Source organism: Larimichthys crocea, chromosome XX (genome assembly GCF_000972845.2).
Source record: "Larimichthys crocea isolate SSNF chromosome XX, L_crocea_2.0, whole genome shotgun sequence".
In the NCBI taxonomy this organism is placed as follows: Eukaryota; Metazoa; Chordata; class Actinopteri; family Sciaenidae; genus Larimichthys; species Larimichthys crocea.
This window is the reverse complement of record NC_040030.1, coordinates 8462311-8478367: the sequence shown is the minus strand read 5'-3', so window position 1 is coordinate 8478367 and position 16057 is coordinate 8462311. Positions and strand designations below refer to the sequence as shown.

The following is a 16057-nucleotide window of genomic DNA, read 5'->3' as shown; positions in this document are numbered from 1 at the left end:
TTGGACTCTTAGGCAGTGTGATAATCGTAAAGTCTGACAGTGTTACTGTAGTGTCTCCTGTCATGGAGTCCTGAACAAAAGGGGCGACTCAGTAGCTGGGACTTAAAAGACAGCATTGGAATCTGATTATTATACAATACATTTTACATCTATGTGTCACTCCTGAATTGAATGGAATAGAAAGAATAGATACTTTATTGATACCTTGAGAGGATATTCTTTTTTTACTTAGGTTTTTTTTTTCACATGCATTTTTACCTGAAATACAATCACACACACACACACACGAAGGGCTCATAGACATGCAAATGTGGAGAAAGATGGTGGAGTGATGGGCAGCCACACAGAGCGGCACCTCAGCAGTGCACAGCAGGTGATCTGGCACCTCTGCAGCTACCAGTCCACCCTCCATACTTTGGTCCATTCAATATAATGAATTTAATAATAAATTGGTCAAATCTTACAAGTTTCATTTAGTAAATAACTAATATAAGTGATGAATACACCTAGATTATGTGCATTGTGTTGCTTTTAAGGATGCATGGCAGGTAAGTGGTGAAAGCTAGGCTCTTGTTATCTATCTTTTCAATTTTCTCTTTATTGTCTCACCCCCTGTACTGTAAGTAAAGCTATGTCAGGTATTAGATTTGTTTTCAACTTTATTTATTTATATAGCACCTTTCATACTGAATTGTAAGTCCAAAGTGCTTCACAGAACAGAGTAAAAACAGAAATAGACAACAGAGCAGTTGCATGAAAAACTAGAAATTAAAAGAAAAGTAAAAAACATAAAACTACAACAATGAAACAAATAAGAAAATAACCTGTAGGATAAAAAGCATAATTCAAGAACAGTTGCAGTAAAAGTAGATATGACCTGTACAGTAAATAAAAGTAACAGGGAGTGATCAGGACATAAAAACTCACTTTCCACAGCTTTAAATGTTCCCTTCTCCTTAAATACTGTAAACAAAGACAAAAAGTGGCATTTTCCCTTTTGGGGGGAAAGAAAACAACATCACCCAGAATTCCTTTCACCTCTCACTTAGCGTTGCCTAGCGACGACAGTGTACGCTTCATGTGTGGACTGCTAACTCTCTAGCTAGCCGGAGCATGGATTTAGACTTGTGTTTAAACACACAGCGGGCACTTTTTTTCACAACTTGTCAGTCTGTAGTTTTCATCCTGAAACAATGACGGAAACAACGAGTCAACACTTTGCTCCACCGTCGCTTAGCTCCCGCCCCCAAGGGTCCCGAAATGACGCTGAGGCTCCCGGCTACGACGAGCTAGAAGACAGCGGAGAGATGGAGGTAAGGAGGAGTGATGTGCTGTCTTCATACTTCTTAGAAACAAACTTTTCATTTTTGTTTTTGTTTCCATCATGACGAAAATGCAAGTCATAATGATAATTAAACAATTAAAGCGAGAGTGAGTTGGAATAAAACCTCCACATTTGTTCCGTTGTGCAACAGGTGAAGCAGGTAACCTTGCGCAAGAGAACTGGGGAAGTAAAACAACACAACATCAAGGTCAAATGCTTTATTATTTTCAATTTGAGATAGTTAGACTATTGTGCATAACATTGTTAGACTATTGTGCATCCTTTGTAAGATAATGTGTGTGTGTGCTGCATGAATATGTGCAAATCCTGTACTTGTATTGTCCCTAACACTTCACTGCTATCTTCACTAATCTAATAAAATACTATTTTTTTATGTTTGCAGAAGGATGGTTTTTTAACTGCTGAGATGGTGTCTAGCTGTGGGTCCAACCTACGGCGCGTCGGTACTGGGCTGCAACACTTGTCTCTCCCTGTAAGACACTTACACACAGACAGCATTTTTTTAAATGATATTATGTGGCCTTTCGTTTTGATTTGTCAAGACAAAGCATCCCCTGACAAATCAGTTTACCCTCCGGTTGCTGTGTCATGTTGTTACGCTGATGTATCTCGTTGTGTTTTTCTCTACTCTAGAGTCACAATCTCAGCGACGTCTCTGTTTTATCCACTTATGTCCACATTCAAAAGCTGGAGTTGCCACACAACAAAATTAAAGGTGACTTTAATATTATTAGTATTAGATTCATTTAAGGTATAACAACACACTTTTGGATAGTTTACTAATCAGTGTCTCTCTCCGACCGCTAGATTTATCATGTGTGAGCCACATGCCGTACCTCGCCATCCTGGACGCTTCTCACAATGAAATCTCCAACTTCTTTGGATTCCAGCCACCCAAGAATCTAAAGGTAACGCAGGACCTTGAACTGACAGGATAAGACCACGTTTGATTGTTGGCTTGGGCTTCTCTCTCTTGTACTACTCCCTCAAGATAGGCCTGGATTTCCATAGCCCATCTGTAGTCAATTTGAATATGCTTACAAGGCATTAACTGCCCTTGAATGACAGTGAACTGTAGTGGATTGAAAATTCTCTCCTACGCTCTATGGATTTCGGCAAATCATTTCTTCAGTGAGATGTACTGAAGACTTTCATGGCTTTTGGTTAATATTGTGCTGCTTTTCTTTTTCAGGAAGTCAATTTCTCCCATAACCGTATGACAAAAATGGAAGATTTGTCGGCCTATTCATCTCTGAGTAAAATGGATCTGGGATGTATCCTTACAGAGAGACGTTTGCATTCATCTGCATGTGTGAGAGTTCACACACACATTTCTTTTATTTGTATTTGCCTCTTTCTCTGTCACAGTCAGTCACACCTCATAGCTTCTCTCTATACATATATATGGTAATATATATGAAAATACATATTATATTCAACTGCATTTTCCCTGTGTGTATTATTCCTAACATGTCCACTCTCAGACAACAGTTTCACTGAGATCAGTGGTCTTGAGCAGTGTTGCAATCTCAGCAATCTCAGCCTGGCACACAACAAGATCTCGAAGATCAGCGGCCTGGGGAGTCTTCCCCTCACACACCTCTGCCTTGTAGGTACCACTGTATTAGAAGAAATATGTTACACAGCATACACATTCACACACACACAGACATTTGTACATTAAAGCACATGCTTGCAAACATGAATTTTTAAGCAGACATGTCATTTGTCTTTCTTTGACATTGCTTGGCAACATTTCCATGCATGGCATTGCTTCACAGGAGGTTGTTTCTCTCCATGTGTTGTCTAGTATCTACACACACACACACACACACAGCAGGAGTTATTTCTGAGTTCTTTCTCTGTGGGTGTATTTTACCTCATGTATGCTAAATTTTTACCTATTTCAGTTTGTCTCTCTATTTTCTCTCCTCTGTCTTTCACTTTATATCTTTGTTTTTGGCTGCATTTTTATATTCAGTAAAACCTTGGCCCCCTGTTCGAGAATCACCATATGGTCCAACAGCAGGCCTTTTCTCTCTCTCTCTCTCTCTCTCTCTCTCTCTCTCTCTCTCTCTCTCTCCCTCTCTCTCTCTTTCTGCTTGTGTGTGTGTGTACGTGTGCACACACGCGCGTTCCGTGCTTTATCAGTGTTTCCTCATTGTCAGCAGCCATCGGTCTGGCTGTGTCTGCCCCTGTCTAGTTTTACTTTGGGACCAGCTGCTGGTGTTTGAGTGAGCCTGGACCAAGTTCAGCACACACATACACACACTCACACCTTGTCCATCCAGCATCCATCTAATCCCATCTCTGACCCTTCTTCCTCACGTGCCGCCTCCCTAAACAGCACAGCCCTGTCAACCAGCCTGTTTCACAGCCCATCACAGCACCGACCCAGAGCTTCAGGGGACCAGCGCAGTCACCCACCCCCACTGACAGCAGCCCTCTGCCAGGCAACATGCTTGGCAAGAGCAGGGTGAGGTGTGGCCAGACTGCTAGATAACAACTTTAGTTGGTGGATTGGAATGAGGACCAGGCTGGGGAGCCTGACAAGGGAGGAGTGCCCAGGTCTGGTTCTGTAGTTGGTTAGCGTGCTGCGCTTGCACCTTGCCAGCTGTTTGGCTGTCAGTCCTCACCTGTCAAGATTTAGCAAAAAGAGGCAGACCTGCCACTCAACTCAGTACTGAGGGGAAAGGAGGTTCAGACAGCCTGCAGAGCGACCATGGCATGTCCTTAATATTTATTAGTAGGAATCATTTACTGTATGTGAAGTGGAACTGTGGGTTGGAAGCCACTTATGTATGCAGACATATTCATGAATATCACGTAGTCGCCTCTTTAAATATGTCCTCTTCCCTGTCTGTGTCCAGAGGGGGAACCAGCTGGAGAGGATTGAGGGGTTGGAGAATCTGAAGAGTCTGCAGGTTCTTGACTTGTCTCTGAACAGCATCAAGAGTCTTTCTGGCCTCCAGAATCTCCACCTGCTTGGCTCCATCAATCTGGAGAAAAACCTGGTATTGATATGTGAGAAAGAATTAGTTAACACCACAAATATGTACCTACATTTTGCATGCAGTTAAGATCAATTCTGAGATTAAAACTCAAAAATGAATGTAGTATTGCACCAGAAATTGACTGAGTAGCCTACCCTGAGAATAAACAAACGTACTGTACCATATGGTAATATATAGTACTGTAATTTCTCTTTGTATATATTGTCACAATGCGTCAGAAGGTAGTTCAGTGTTGTTAGGATTAAAACCTGTCACCATTTTAGGTCTCCCTGCCATGCATTTCTGTAGAGCGGCTAGGTTGGAAGTCCTGGTCCAGGTGTTTTAACAGATTTTAAAATGTCCACAAAATAGATGACACAGACAAACAGGAAATTGTCTTTCCTGCTCAGTGTTCTAACTTTGATAACTACACATAAATCATTACGCAGGGATTTCACAGTAAGATTTTGTGGTTTTGTTTCAGATTAGCGAAATTCAGGAGTACAAACACATCCGTCCACAAAATGATGAGCAGTCTTTAATATGAGGACACTCAACTAAATTCTAGTTTGACACAATAGATGACACAGACACAGACAAACAAGAAATTGTCTTTCCTGCTCAGTGTTCTAACTTCTGATAACTACACATAAATCATTACGCAGGGATTTCACAGTAAGATTTTGTGGTTTTGTTTCAGATTAGCGAAATTCAGGAGTACAAACACATCCATGATCTTTTCCTGCTGAGGGACATCAACGTGCTGGGAAACCCTGTACAGGTAATCCAACCCTTACCTGACCATACGTTCTACTCTGAGAACACTTAGTTAATTTGTATCATAGAGGTCCACTTTCCTGCATGTCTTACCTAGGCAGCTCTGTTTTCTATATTCAGTTTGACAACACGGAAAAAGTCTGTGATTGAAGATTCATTATTATGTTTTTCTAATACATGCCATGTGATTATAATTGCTAGGAGCAACCTGATTACAGATTGGCAGTGATTTTCCTCCTCCAACATCTAACGGTACTGGACCAGGAGAAAGTCACTGCTGAAGAAAAGGTACAAATAAACATTTTACACTTATCAGTTTTATGTTCTATTACATGAGTGTGGCATTAATTTCAGTATGTGACACTTCCCAGGTGTCATCAGTAAATAAGTATGACCCTCCTTTGGATGTGATGGCAGCAAGGGATCACATGACCCACTTGGTGTATCAACTGATGCAGCCCCAGGTGCTCTATGACAGGTTGGTGCAAATACACAATATTATTTATTTATTAATTGTTAAATAACTTCTTAATGGTCATCTGTTCCTAAATGTTAATAACCCAGTGGATTGGGTTCATTTTACATTAAATATAATTTTCAGTATTAAGGGAAAATGTTAACAGATGGTGACAGGAAGCACTGAAACGCTGGTTAGGGAGTGTACTCTGAATGTGAAACTTTCCAGTCAAATGTGTTGTCATTAGTCATCATCATATGAATCTTGCAAAATCAACTATTAAGAAAGTCGTTTTCGAACATGCAGTATTTTATCTGCAGTGTTTCTGTGTTGCTCATATTATCTACTCTCTAAAAGAAGAAAATGAGTTCATGCATCAGCACATTTTTGAAAACATCCATCATCAGCAAATAAAATGCTGCAGCTACAGTCAATTTACCATTCTCCTCTGTGCTTCCTAGAAAGAGCACATCCATATTGCCCACAAGGCTCCCGTCTATATTGACTGTAGGAGCGGCTTTTTCACGACTGAAGAAGTTTGTGCTCTAGCTTCAAGGTTTAATAAACTTAAGTCTTGCTTGTCATGTTTTTTAGCGGGAACGTACCTGTAAGGTTTATCAGAAACCCTGTGTGTGTATGTGTATGTGTGTGTGTGTGTCTGTCTCCAAGCAGTACTTTGCCCAGTGCAGACTCTCCCTACCCTATGCTGGTTCTGACTGGTCCTCAAGGCTGCGGAAAGAGAGAGCTGGCCCACAGACTGTGTCAGGATTTCAGCCAATATTTTGCCTATGGGTCAGTCTCAAATCACATATCAGTCTTTCGATAACTCTTTCAACATGCAATGCAGCAGTATGCAAGTCAAACCTATATCTGAAGGTAATGTTATATACCTGGCTCTCGCTTAGTGTCTGAAACATTCTAGAAACCCAGGGGTCTTATCCCAGTTCATAGCCCCCTGACTGTTCCTCTCTAGTGGTTGTAGGTCTGAGATTTTTCACATACTTAGATCTCATAAATTACATAGCTGAATATGTTACATGAACTCTCCAGTCTGACATTTTCCTCTACTGTACCATGTGTGCGTGTGCCTGTATGTTTCCACAGAACCTGTCACACCACAAGGGGGCCATACTTTGGAGAGGAGAATGGAATTGATTACCATTATGTCAGTGAGGAAGATTTTCAGAACATGATTCACATGGTGAGTAAGCTTCCCATTAAGCTTTTTTGGACCCTTGTCGTGACTACATGGGAGCAAAGTACATGTTTCAAGATCATATTGAGCTCTGAGCACAAAATTAATGTATATAATATATGCACTCAGTTCATAGATTGTGTAAACAGATTCATATTCAGTTAATTAAATATACACTGGATCTTTTCTTAGCGCCCTTGATTCACATAACACCTTGAGCAAGTTTCAGATTGAATTCACTCATCGGCAATAATAAGCTGAGTCGCCGAGATAATTAGTTTTACTTGGATGAAGAGATTTTACTTTTACTGGCTGATATTTCATTTCACAAAGATACACTTAGTTAAATTGAACTTTTTTGATAAGGTGTAATGGTTGTATTAATTAGATTTTACTTAAGGATGACTTATCACAGCGTCTCCTCACAACACTTCCTGTGCAAGTGATGATTATTATTCTGAGACAACTGACAAGGACACAGAGAGCTAATGTGTTTTAATATCATCAGTATGCAGACATCGGCAAGAATAGCATAAAATACACCAGAGGGTCGGCAAGTGTCGGGCTCTGATTTTATTAGCATGATCAGGTTTGTGTTAATAAACAACAACTGGATCTCATTTATTACAATATCAATGTGCTCATATGCTTTGAAGATAACAAAATCATCAAATGAATGGACTTAGTTTTGCTGGAGTCAGAAAAAATAGGTGCTGAGGTCAGAGGGCTTAGACACATTTGTTTTCCATCTCGTCCCTCGAGTCAAGCTGCCCGTTATGTAAGAATGCTGCGGGTTGATGGATAGAGGTCTTGGTTATGTAGTGATTTAAACAGCAAGGGCTTTGATGCTGGAATGTATGCCTTTTGTCTCAAGAGAAAGTGGATCAGGTTAACTTTACAGTCCATTTCTCGCTCTACTTGATATTTCCAATCTCCATTCTTCTGCTGCCAGCTACTTTTTAACAGCAGTCCTGCCCTCCTTTTCTTACTCTGTACTGTATGTTCCCGCCTTTCGCTGTGTCAGTGTGCCCTCTTCCTCTTCACTTCTTTCTCCCTTAGAGGTGCTTTTCGGTAACTATGCAATCATAACCTCTTGAACCCACTTCTTGTGGCTGTTCTTATACAAAATTAACCCTAATCAGCAGCCCCTGGCACTTATTATACTCCTCACTGTGTGGTAAACACAAGGAACACCTGATGTGCAATTTTGTCTGAATAACATCCTCGCCTGACTCCGGTAGTATGGAAGGACGAGTATGATGTTTGTAATTGAGTGGTTGAATGCTTGTCAGTGACCTATTTTCGAAGGTTCAGGGACATGAAAAATGTTAAAGGGAGCTTATATTCCTGTTTGACTTCAGGAGACATATCTTACTAAATTAAACATGTAGTGACTCATGGGTTTTGTTTTATTTTATGTTATTATAATCATATCATGTAGGTCTTCATGCTGTATGCTGTTCTAAAAAGGCAGAAGGTCGAGACTATCAGTTTCTTGTTCTCACTGTTTACTGCTGCTGGCTCCACATGTGGCCATTTAATTGACAGGCCAGTTTCAGTCTTGATGTTACAAAGCCTGTGCTCTCTAATTGCTTTGAATTTAAATTCCAATTCATTTCGACAAACAGCTGCTAAAAACAAATAGCTCCTAAAATACAGTAATAATTTATGCAAGTAAAACAGTTTCTTTGGAATCACAACAAATCATTTCAGTTTTATTTATATACTTGGATTCTCTTTTGCTACCACAATCCAAAGAACAAGAATTACTTTAACTGAGCAGTACTGGATTTGGCCATAAGCTTGTTGAGAGTTATAAATAATGCTGTTTAAATAAAACAGCCCTAAAAGCCTGCAGACAAAAATGTCAGGGGTCATGTGTGAGAAGCAACAAAGAGAGAGATTTTTCACACTGACCACCAGGTCAAAAGTTCAGTCCACAGGTGGGCAAATGACTTCAGGTTGTTAATCTTGACAGAACATGCCGGGGTTGTGTATGCAATGCAAGTATTATGTCCACTTTAGAAGATAAATGCTGCTCATAACTGGTATTCTGATGATTAGTGGGGCAATAAAGTTGTGCACTAAAATGCTCTCTCATTCTTTCCCCTCATAATTGGAAATTTCCTTTTAGGGTAAGTTCATCCAGACAGTGCAGTACGGTGGTCACAGGTATGGCCTGACCAGAGACGCCATAGAGGATGTAGCCAGAGAAGGACTCGCCTGCTGTGTGCATATGGAGCTAGAGGTTCGTATGGAAAAATCTTGTCTGAGAGTACATCCAGCAGGCTAATGTCATATGAGGACAGTCAAGCCAGTAGACTGCAGATCTACCAGTACATATCACACATAGTGATGTTTTGTTTTAAACCCATGGGACAGGGAGCTTCTTTCTCTGCACTAGTGTGATTTATTGGAATAAAAGCTAATAAATAATATGTTCATGATTCAGGATAAGCCAGTGTTGATTCATGTTAAATTGCTTTTACTGGATGTTTGGGGTAGTCAGTAGCTTGATAGTCAGTTTTCATTTCCAAAGTCTCTACAGCACAGTGTGAATCAGATCAAACAGCTTAGATACAATTCAGTGTTGCAATAAACAGAATATCAAACCCTCATTATAAGAATGTTGTCACAAAACTGTTTGTCTATCCTCACAGGGAGTGCTCAGTCTGAAGAACAGCTACTTTGAGCCTCGATACATCCTGGTCATCCCCACACAGGTGGAGCGGTACACGGGCCACCTAAAAAGACGTGATCTCTATACCCCAGCACAGATTGACATGGCAGTGTCACGTATAGAGCTATATGCCAATACCAACAGGCAACGACCGGGATTCTTCGATAACGTTATCCCCTGTGGTACAGCAAAAAAAAAAAAGCACTTTGTCACTGAAGAATTTTATTATGACATGGAATTTTGTTTGATGTTGTACTTGTTGATTTAAATGTGCATTACAGAGCACAATAATGGTAATTTAATATCCTCTAGTGGCCTCTAAATCCATTTTACTATTAGTTAATGACAGTTTAATTGTACTACAAAGTGTAATTATAAATAGTCTCAATTAATTTTCATAATTCTAAGCTAAGAAAACAATTAATAGATTCCCAGAGGAGACATTTTTCTTCTTTCTACATATTGAACCTTTGGATATGATGTTAGTCAGAGAGGAATTTGGAAGTCTCCCCTGTGATTGCTTTGTTTGCAGGCACTTTGTCATTGTAGTGCCTCACAGAGCGAAAAATACCCTGCCTTACCCTGACTTAGCGCAAGTGTCATTGGTATAGCCTTAGATAAATTAACACACTCCACTAAAATCCATACACTATACTTTCAATCCAATTACCACATGTATTAAGGGCACGTAGCCACAGAATAGCTGTGTTTATCATCCCCTCATGAAAGCACTCAGACATGTTAGCTGTTTTCTTAATGAGATGAACATACAGGGAGTGTGGAACCTCATCACTTTTATGCACTGCTAGCTAGCACCTCATTACACTAAGGTCATCATTCCCATATCTTTGATTCATTACTGTTTGATGGGAGATGCATTGGCTCTGTTCACAACCAGAGTGCTGACTCTGTGTGTGTGTGTGTTGTGCTTGTGTGTCTTTGAGTAGATGATTTGGAGGAAGCCTATCAGACACTGAGGCAGGTGGTGAAGGAGTACTTGTTGTTAGAGGAGCAGGAAGAAGGAGAAAACAACAACAGAGCATCCCCTGAGCTCACCTCCACAGGTGTGTATTTGTCTGTTTGATCAGATCATCATTAGCAGATTTAAAGTGTCAGTGCGCTACGCACCACGCACAGTTTTTCTCTTATCATTATTTTTTATTTTTTTCAAGAGGGACAATTCAAAAAACATTTTACATGTCAAAGTCAATTTACTAATGACATATAATATTACTCAGCCTGTAAAGATGTATCCTCTGTGACTCTGGATACGCTTTGTTAAGTCTGTTTTATTACTGAAATCACTCAAGTGACGCCACTTGAAGTTTAAATCATTTACCAGGAAGAATCTAACGTAGAGAAAATGCTGTTGGTTGCATTATGAGATGTCTAAAATTCAAATGTTCTTTCAGTGATGCTAGGAACTTAATGTCACGATTTTTTACCATCAGTTTTTCACCAGTTTTCAGTCCAGGATTTTTTGGGCGGTCCTTAAAGGGTGGCTCAATGACACACTGAGGTCACCCTGAGCATACCCCTAACCCCCAGCAGAGAGATAGAGAGTGTTTCAAAGCTAGTCATGACATTTTCTGAACTGATCTGACACGTTTCATTCGCTTCAAAACTGCTGCTTGACTACTCCCACAAGTGTGCGTGGCTTTAGCATGTTCAACGGACACGCCCCCACGGTCCGGGTGCAGAGAATACTTTTAATCATTCAAATCTGACTGGGTGGTTTCACTTTCTTCTTTGGTCTGACAAAGTGAGTCAGAGTGCCCCTTTCATGTGTAAATGTCATGCACTACATAGTGTATTACATATTGTATTGCATGTATGTATGCTGTAACATTCTTATACAGTATTAAACAGTATTTATATGCAGTGTCTGTCACTCTCTCTCAGGTCATGAGCCAGAGGAAAAGCCATCTTCACCCCTGTCAAGATCAGGATCAGGCACAGTGATGTCTGCCGCAGCTCTTGACCCCTCAGATCCGTCTTACAGAAATTATTTTACCAAGATCCAGGCCGAGCTCAGCCCTCAGAAAAGTCCTGCTGTGAGTTTAAAGATTCTTGATGAAAGATTTATTAGTAATGAGGCCTGTAAGATGATGTTAAATAGACATCCCCAATCTTCAAACAAGATGCAGGTTTTCCTTCCTCCTTCCTTTTTTATTCCCCATTTTTTCCCTGCTTCTCTCCTCTCTTCAATCACCCCTTCTCATCAACTTCCCTCTCCTTTTTGTCTCCCCTTCCTCTCACCTTCCCACTTCTTTCAAACCACTCCTCCTCCTCTCCATCTCTGTCCTCTGCAGGAGCTAGTTTCCATCAGGAGGCGTGAGCAGCTGGTGAGAGAGGCTATTGTGGGGAAGAGTCCAGGGGTCTACAGCCAGCTCTTCAAAAGGTTCCATAATAAGTCGCGCACACTCCACTGCACTCAAATGCTTAATTTCAAGTGGGCACTCTCATTTGGACCAAATTGGTTTAATAGGTGCACTTGTCCTAACTGCATTTTGATGGTTTGTTTTGGGTTATTGTTTGACCTTGAGGGTGAAGTGGCAGGTGCCCAAATTATTTGAATCCAACTGTTAATGTGGGGCTTTTGTAGTGTCTCTCTCTTCTCAGTTAACCTAAAATATACCTGTCACCTGTTATAAATACTCCAAATCTGAATGTGAAATTGCATTTCCATATGATTTATACTGGTGAAGAACTAACACATTTTTGTTTACCTCAGGACTGCTCAAACAGCGTCAACATCTCTGCAGAATCATGATCCTGGTAGCAATTTAAGTGAGGACAGCAGGTGAGAATACACACACACACACAAATACACAACGCATAATAATAATAAACTTTATTTGTATACTGCTTGTCTTAGCAGTATAACAGGTGCTCACACTGTACCAATCACAAGTAATGCCAGATGCTGCTGTATGAGAATAACAGATTTATATACATACTTCAAAGCTGTATAAGATTTCACTCTGTACAGTTTAGATTGAAGATGAGGTGACAGAATCTGGAGGAAGTCTTGTGGTTTTTTATAAATAAACAATCTGGAGCTGAAGATTTAGGAGCAGGAAACTGCTTTTGTGGTAGTGTTCTCCACTCCCCAGGCTTGCTTTTACAACATATGTTCAATTTTATAGAGCTCACTCTACTGGTACAATCTACGTGGGGACACATCCCACACACACACTTGCTTACACATAAATGCACTCACTCATAAATTTTGATTTTATAGCTTTTGCTGCTTTTTGAGTGTGTACGTGTGTACACTAACGCTCAATAAACACTCACTGCACAAATATGGATTCAATCAGTCAGACATCGACATAGTATGTGTGGTTATGTGTGTGTGTGTGTGTGCTGTGCATGAAACGGCACACACGCGTTTCTCTCACCTGTACAAATTACCATCAATTTATTTCACTACTTTTTCTCAGTAGAAGACATTTGAGATACATGCAGAGATACAGTGCATGTTCAGTCAAATTTCATTTGTTGCCTTTGGGTTCATGTTATGAGTGGGCAAGTTTCGCCAAACTTGTTGAAAATCTACAAGTTCTGTCAACGCGGTCAGAGCGATAAATGCCCCCAGTATGTGCTGTTAGCATTACTCAGCCCTTCAGTATTTCTATAGAAGATTCCAGACAGCTGTCTTCGCCTCTCGTAATAGGGATGTGTCTTAACTTGTGTGTGTCAATCTCACACATTGTAACAGAGGATCCTTTTGTATTTCTCTGATAGGACTGTTTGGTCTTGCATGTGTTTGTTTTAAAGTATATGGTATGTGTATCATGGACTAGTCTATGGCAGTTATTTAAATGACAAAATTACATATCTGTTTGTTTATTTAGGAAGAATCATGTCCAAATGTATTAACGTCACAGTATAGATATCATGCCATGGTGTCGAAGTACTGGCAATATCTCCAGCTGAATTTTTTTTGCCGGAGCTCGTCTCTTCTTTTCTTTATGATTTTTCACTTTTGTCACTGGTCTCTTCAACCACCTAGTATTTGTTTCACTGCACACATTCACTAACTGAACTTATTCCTCCCTTTCCTCTACTTGTCTGTCTCTTTTTCCCCATCACCCTCTGTGGTTTGTCTTTTCCTCCGTTCACATACAGCACGGATGAGTCTCGGGCTAGTTCGGCGTTGTCTGTCCCCAGTTCAGCCAGGGCCTTGTCTGGCTTAGTGGAGCCACTAGATATCTCTGTCCTGGGACATGCCTTGGAATCAGGTTATTATTGTCTTTATTTTTTTAGCACTTTATGCCACTTTTATGTTGTTATGCACAGGAGGTAAAGAAAAGGAGAGATTTTCAAGCGGCGAGAGGCCAAGACAAGTTAAAAAATGTGTTATACACTAAATTTTAACACTATTTCAGACTATATTCTACATGTGTTCTTTCTTCTTTAGTTTAGTTTACTGTCAGTAAATGTCAATACAAGATAATTAAGCGTTGTGTTTCTATATCTGTGACTGTATCAAGTAAAATATTCCCATTTCATACCACATGGCGTCAGGCCAGGCGCCTGAAGCCCCCCATCCAGGCACAGATCAGCACCCTGTGGCCGTGTCTCCCTCCTCTGAAAGACGTCCTGGATCCAACGTCAAGACCATCCTGCCACCAATCCCCACTGGGCGCAGGACCCCTGTAGTACCCACCCAGGCTTCTTCACCCAGACCCAGCCAAAACCCATTGACTGAAGAAGGGGGAGATGCAGACAGGGAGGGATAGCTTTTAAGGTTTTAACGGTGACATCTAACAAAGCTGTAAATGTTCACAGTAACAGAAGACATATAGCTTCAAATATAAGCTTGGCCTGTTCAATTAGAAACGCCATCAAAACATCTGTAGCTGCAAAAGTCAACAGTCAACCACAAAACCACACGTTTGTTGATATCACAAGCGATACAGACTGTGATATGATACGCCTGAGCCAAACACTTGAGGTTAGATTTCACTGTCAGCACTTGCCTTTTCCTGTGATCTGTTAACCGTGCCTTAACACGTCTGGATCTTTTACACTTGCTATATACTGTATCGCTGACAAATGATGGCGGTAATGACTATATATACGGTAACTACAGTATAATTTTCCTTTATTTTTCCTGTTTGTGGAATGACTGACTTACAGGCCTGAAGGTACTATTAAGTGTTGACATATTATGATTCAGGCTCACATACAGATTGACAAGCGTGTCAGATATGATAAATACCGTCGTGTTTTTTTGTCTTGTCATATTATGATGTTCAGATTCACGACTAAAAGAGGTATCTCCTCATCCTGGAAAAGTTCATGTTTCCAAAGTATGTGGTACATGTCATGTTTTATGAATGTTGACAGTGAAGTGGCATTATATATTTCCTACTGTTCAGTAATCTCATCAAATAGGATTTGTCATTGACATCTAAATACTGGTCTTTTATGTGCAGCGTGGAGCTCTTGTCATTGGATGATAAATACATCATTAATCTTTATCTTATCTGAGGGGTTTATTAATTCATCTGGAAACACATATGGAAGTTGTTGGCAGGTATTAAACAGTGAGCCATCGCAAACAAGTTAGTGTGTTTTTTGTCAGTTTGTGTGTGTGCTGCACGTTAGTGCGCACGTATGTTGATATGTATGAATTTTGCAGAGTTCATTTTTGATGCTTTGTAAATTAAAATTGTCGTCCGTAATAGATGTATGCATTGCTTATTTAACAGCCAGTCTGCCTGTAGGTGCATGTGAACGTGCACATACAGTATGCATATTCTGTTTCCTGGGCTGTACACATGAAAGCACGGCTTTCACACACACACATGCGCGCACACACACACGCACACACACAAAACACACCTGGCCATCCATCAGTGTCTGTCTTCCTCTCAGGCAGCAGATGTTGCAACCCTGTCATAATTCTTTAGCAGTTTGAAAGCAGACAGTGTCTTTAGGGCCCCTGGGGTCTAACCTACTTACACTGCAGTCTGTACCCCTTACTCAAGCTTATCGTGGACCAACATGTTGTCTTTGTGTGCATTACAATTGCACTGGATGCAGCTCTGCATGATAAGTCTGTGTAAAGGGAGCAAACTTCTTGTCTTTCTGAATGTGTAATCATATTTACCCTCTGACATTCTTCACTCAAGACAAGCGGTTGTCTCTGCTTGTCACTCTGTTTTGAATGCATCTCTTACTGTCTGTCTTTGTATTTGTGCCTACCTGTTTGCAGTGTAAGATTGCACGACTACAGCAGCTTATTATTTCACAAATGTTTTACTGGATAAAACAACAAACAGCTGCTCTCTGCTGGTTTCTATGCATCATAAACCATTGCAAAACATCATTCATAACCGAGAAAGTTTAAACAGCATACAGTATGCGTGTACAACGTGGTGCCGTTGTCTACTTCCTTCACTTCAACAGCTGCCGAAAAATAAACATGTCACACGCCTTCATTGAGACATAACTCCTCAAGACACTTTTTCAGCAAAGAGAAAAGAAGAGCACGTTTTCTGGGGGGAAACGAAGACTTCCTTGCATCAGAGATTTATGTCTGTCGGAAGGAGTTGTTGTGGTACATATACAGTAAAGTATATTATCAATTTTGTGT

General features: G+C 40.5%; 1 protein-coding gene across 4 annotated transcripts; it reads left to right on the top strand.

The window, feature by feature from the left end:
* The first annotated feature begins 1034 nt into the window (after positions 1–1034).
* Positions 1035–15162, top strand: lrguk (leucine-rich repeats and guanylate kinase domain containing). 4 transcript variants are annotated; one of them, XM_027291898.1, is made up of 21 exons: positions 1035–1313; positions 1476–1484; positions 1728–1817; positions 1979–2060; positions 2153–2253; positions 2538–2619; positions 2830–2954; positions 4216–4359; positions 5039–5119; positions 5317–5403; positions 5487–5593; positions 6242–6364; positions 6677–6773; positions 8902–9015; positions 9428–9629; positions 10395–10511; positions 11350–11501; positions 11760–11848; positions 12182–12250; positions 13582–13694; positions 13981–15162. In XM_027291898.1, exons 1-21 carry the CDS (start codon positions 1194–1196, stop codon positions 14193–14195), a joined length of 2319 nt encoding a protein of 772 aa, XP_027147699.1. In that variant the 5' UTR covers positions 1035–1193; the 3' UTR covers positions 14196–15162. The 4 variants fall into 4 exon arrangements, with proteins under 4 accessions (XP_027147699.1, XP_027147700.1, XP_027147698.1 ...); XM_027291897.1 differs by having other exon boundaries at positions 1036–1313; positions 1476–1532; positions 6245–6364; XM_027291896.1 differs by having other exon boundaries at positions 1036–1313; positions 1476–1532.
* Positions 15163–16057: the final 895 nt, after the last annotated feature.

What these genes read in the sequence shown, in the direction of transcription:
- lrguk (XM_027291896.1), top strand. Translation starts at nt 1,194, where the DNA reads ATGACGGAAACAACGAGTCAACACTTTGCTCCACCGTCGCTTAGCTCC. An exon ending in CCCTCACACACCTCTGCCTT is followed by an intron (nt 2,955 to 4,215) that starts GTAGGTACCACT and finishes GTCTGTGTCCAG; the next exon opens with AGGGGGAACCAGCTGGAGAG. An exon ending in GCCCTCAGAAAAGTCCTGCT is followed by an intron (nt 11,502 to 11,759) that starts GTGAGTTTAAAG and finishes TGTCCTCTGCAG; the next exon opens with GAGCTAGTTTCCATCAGGAG.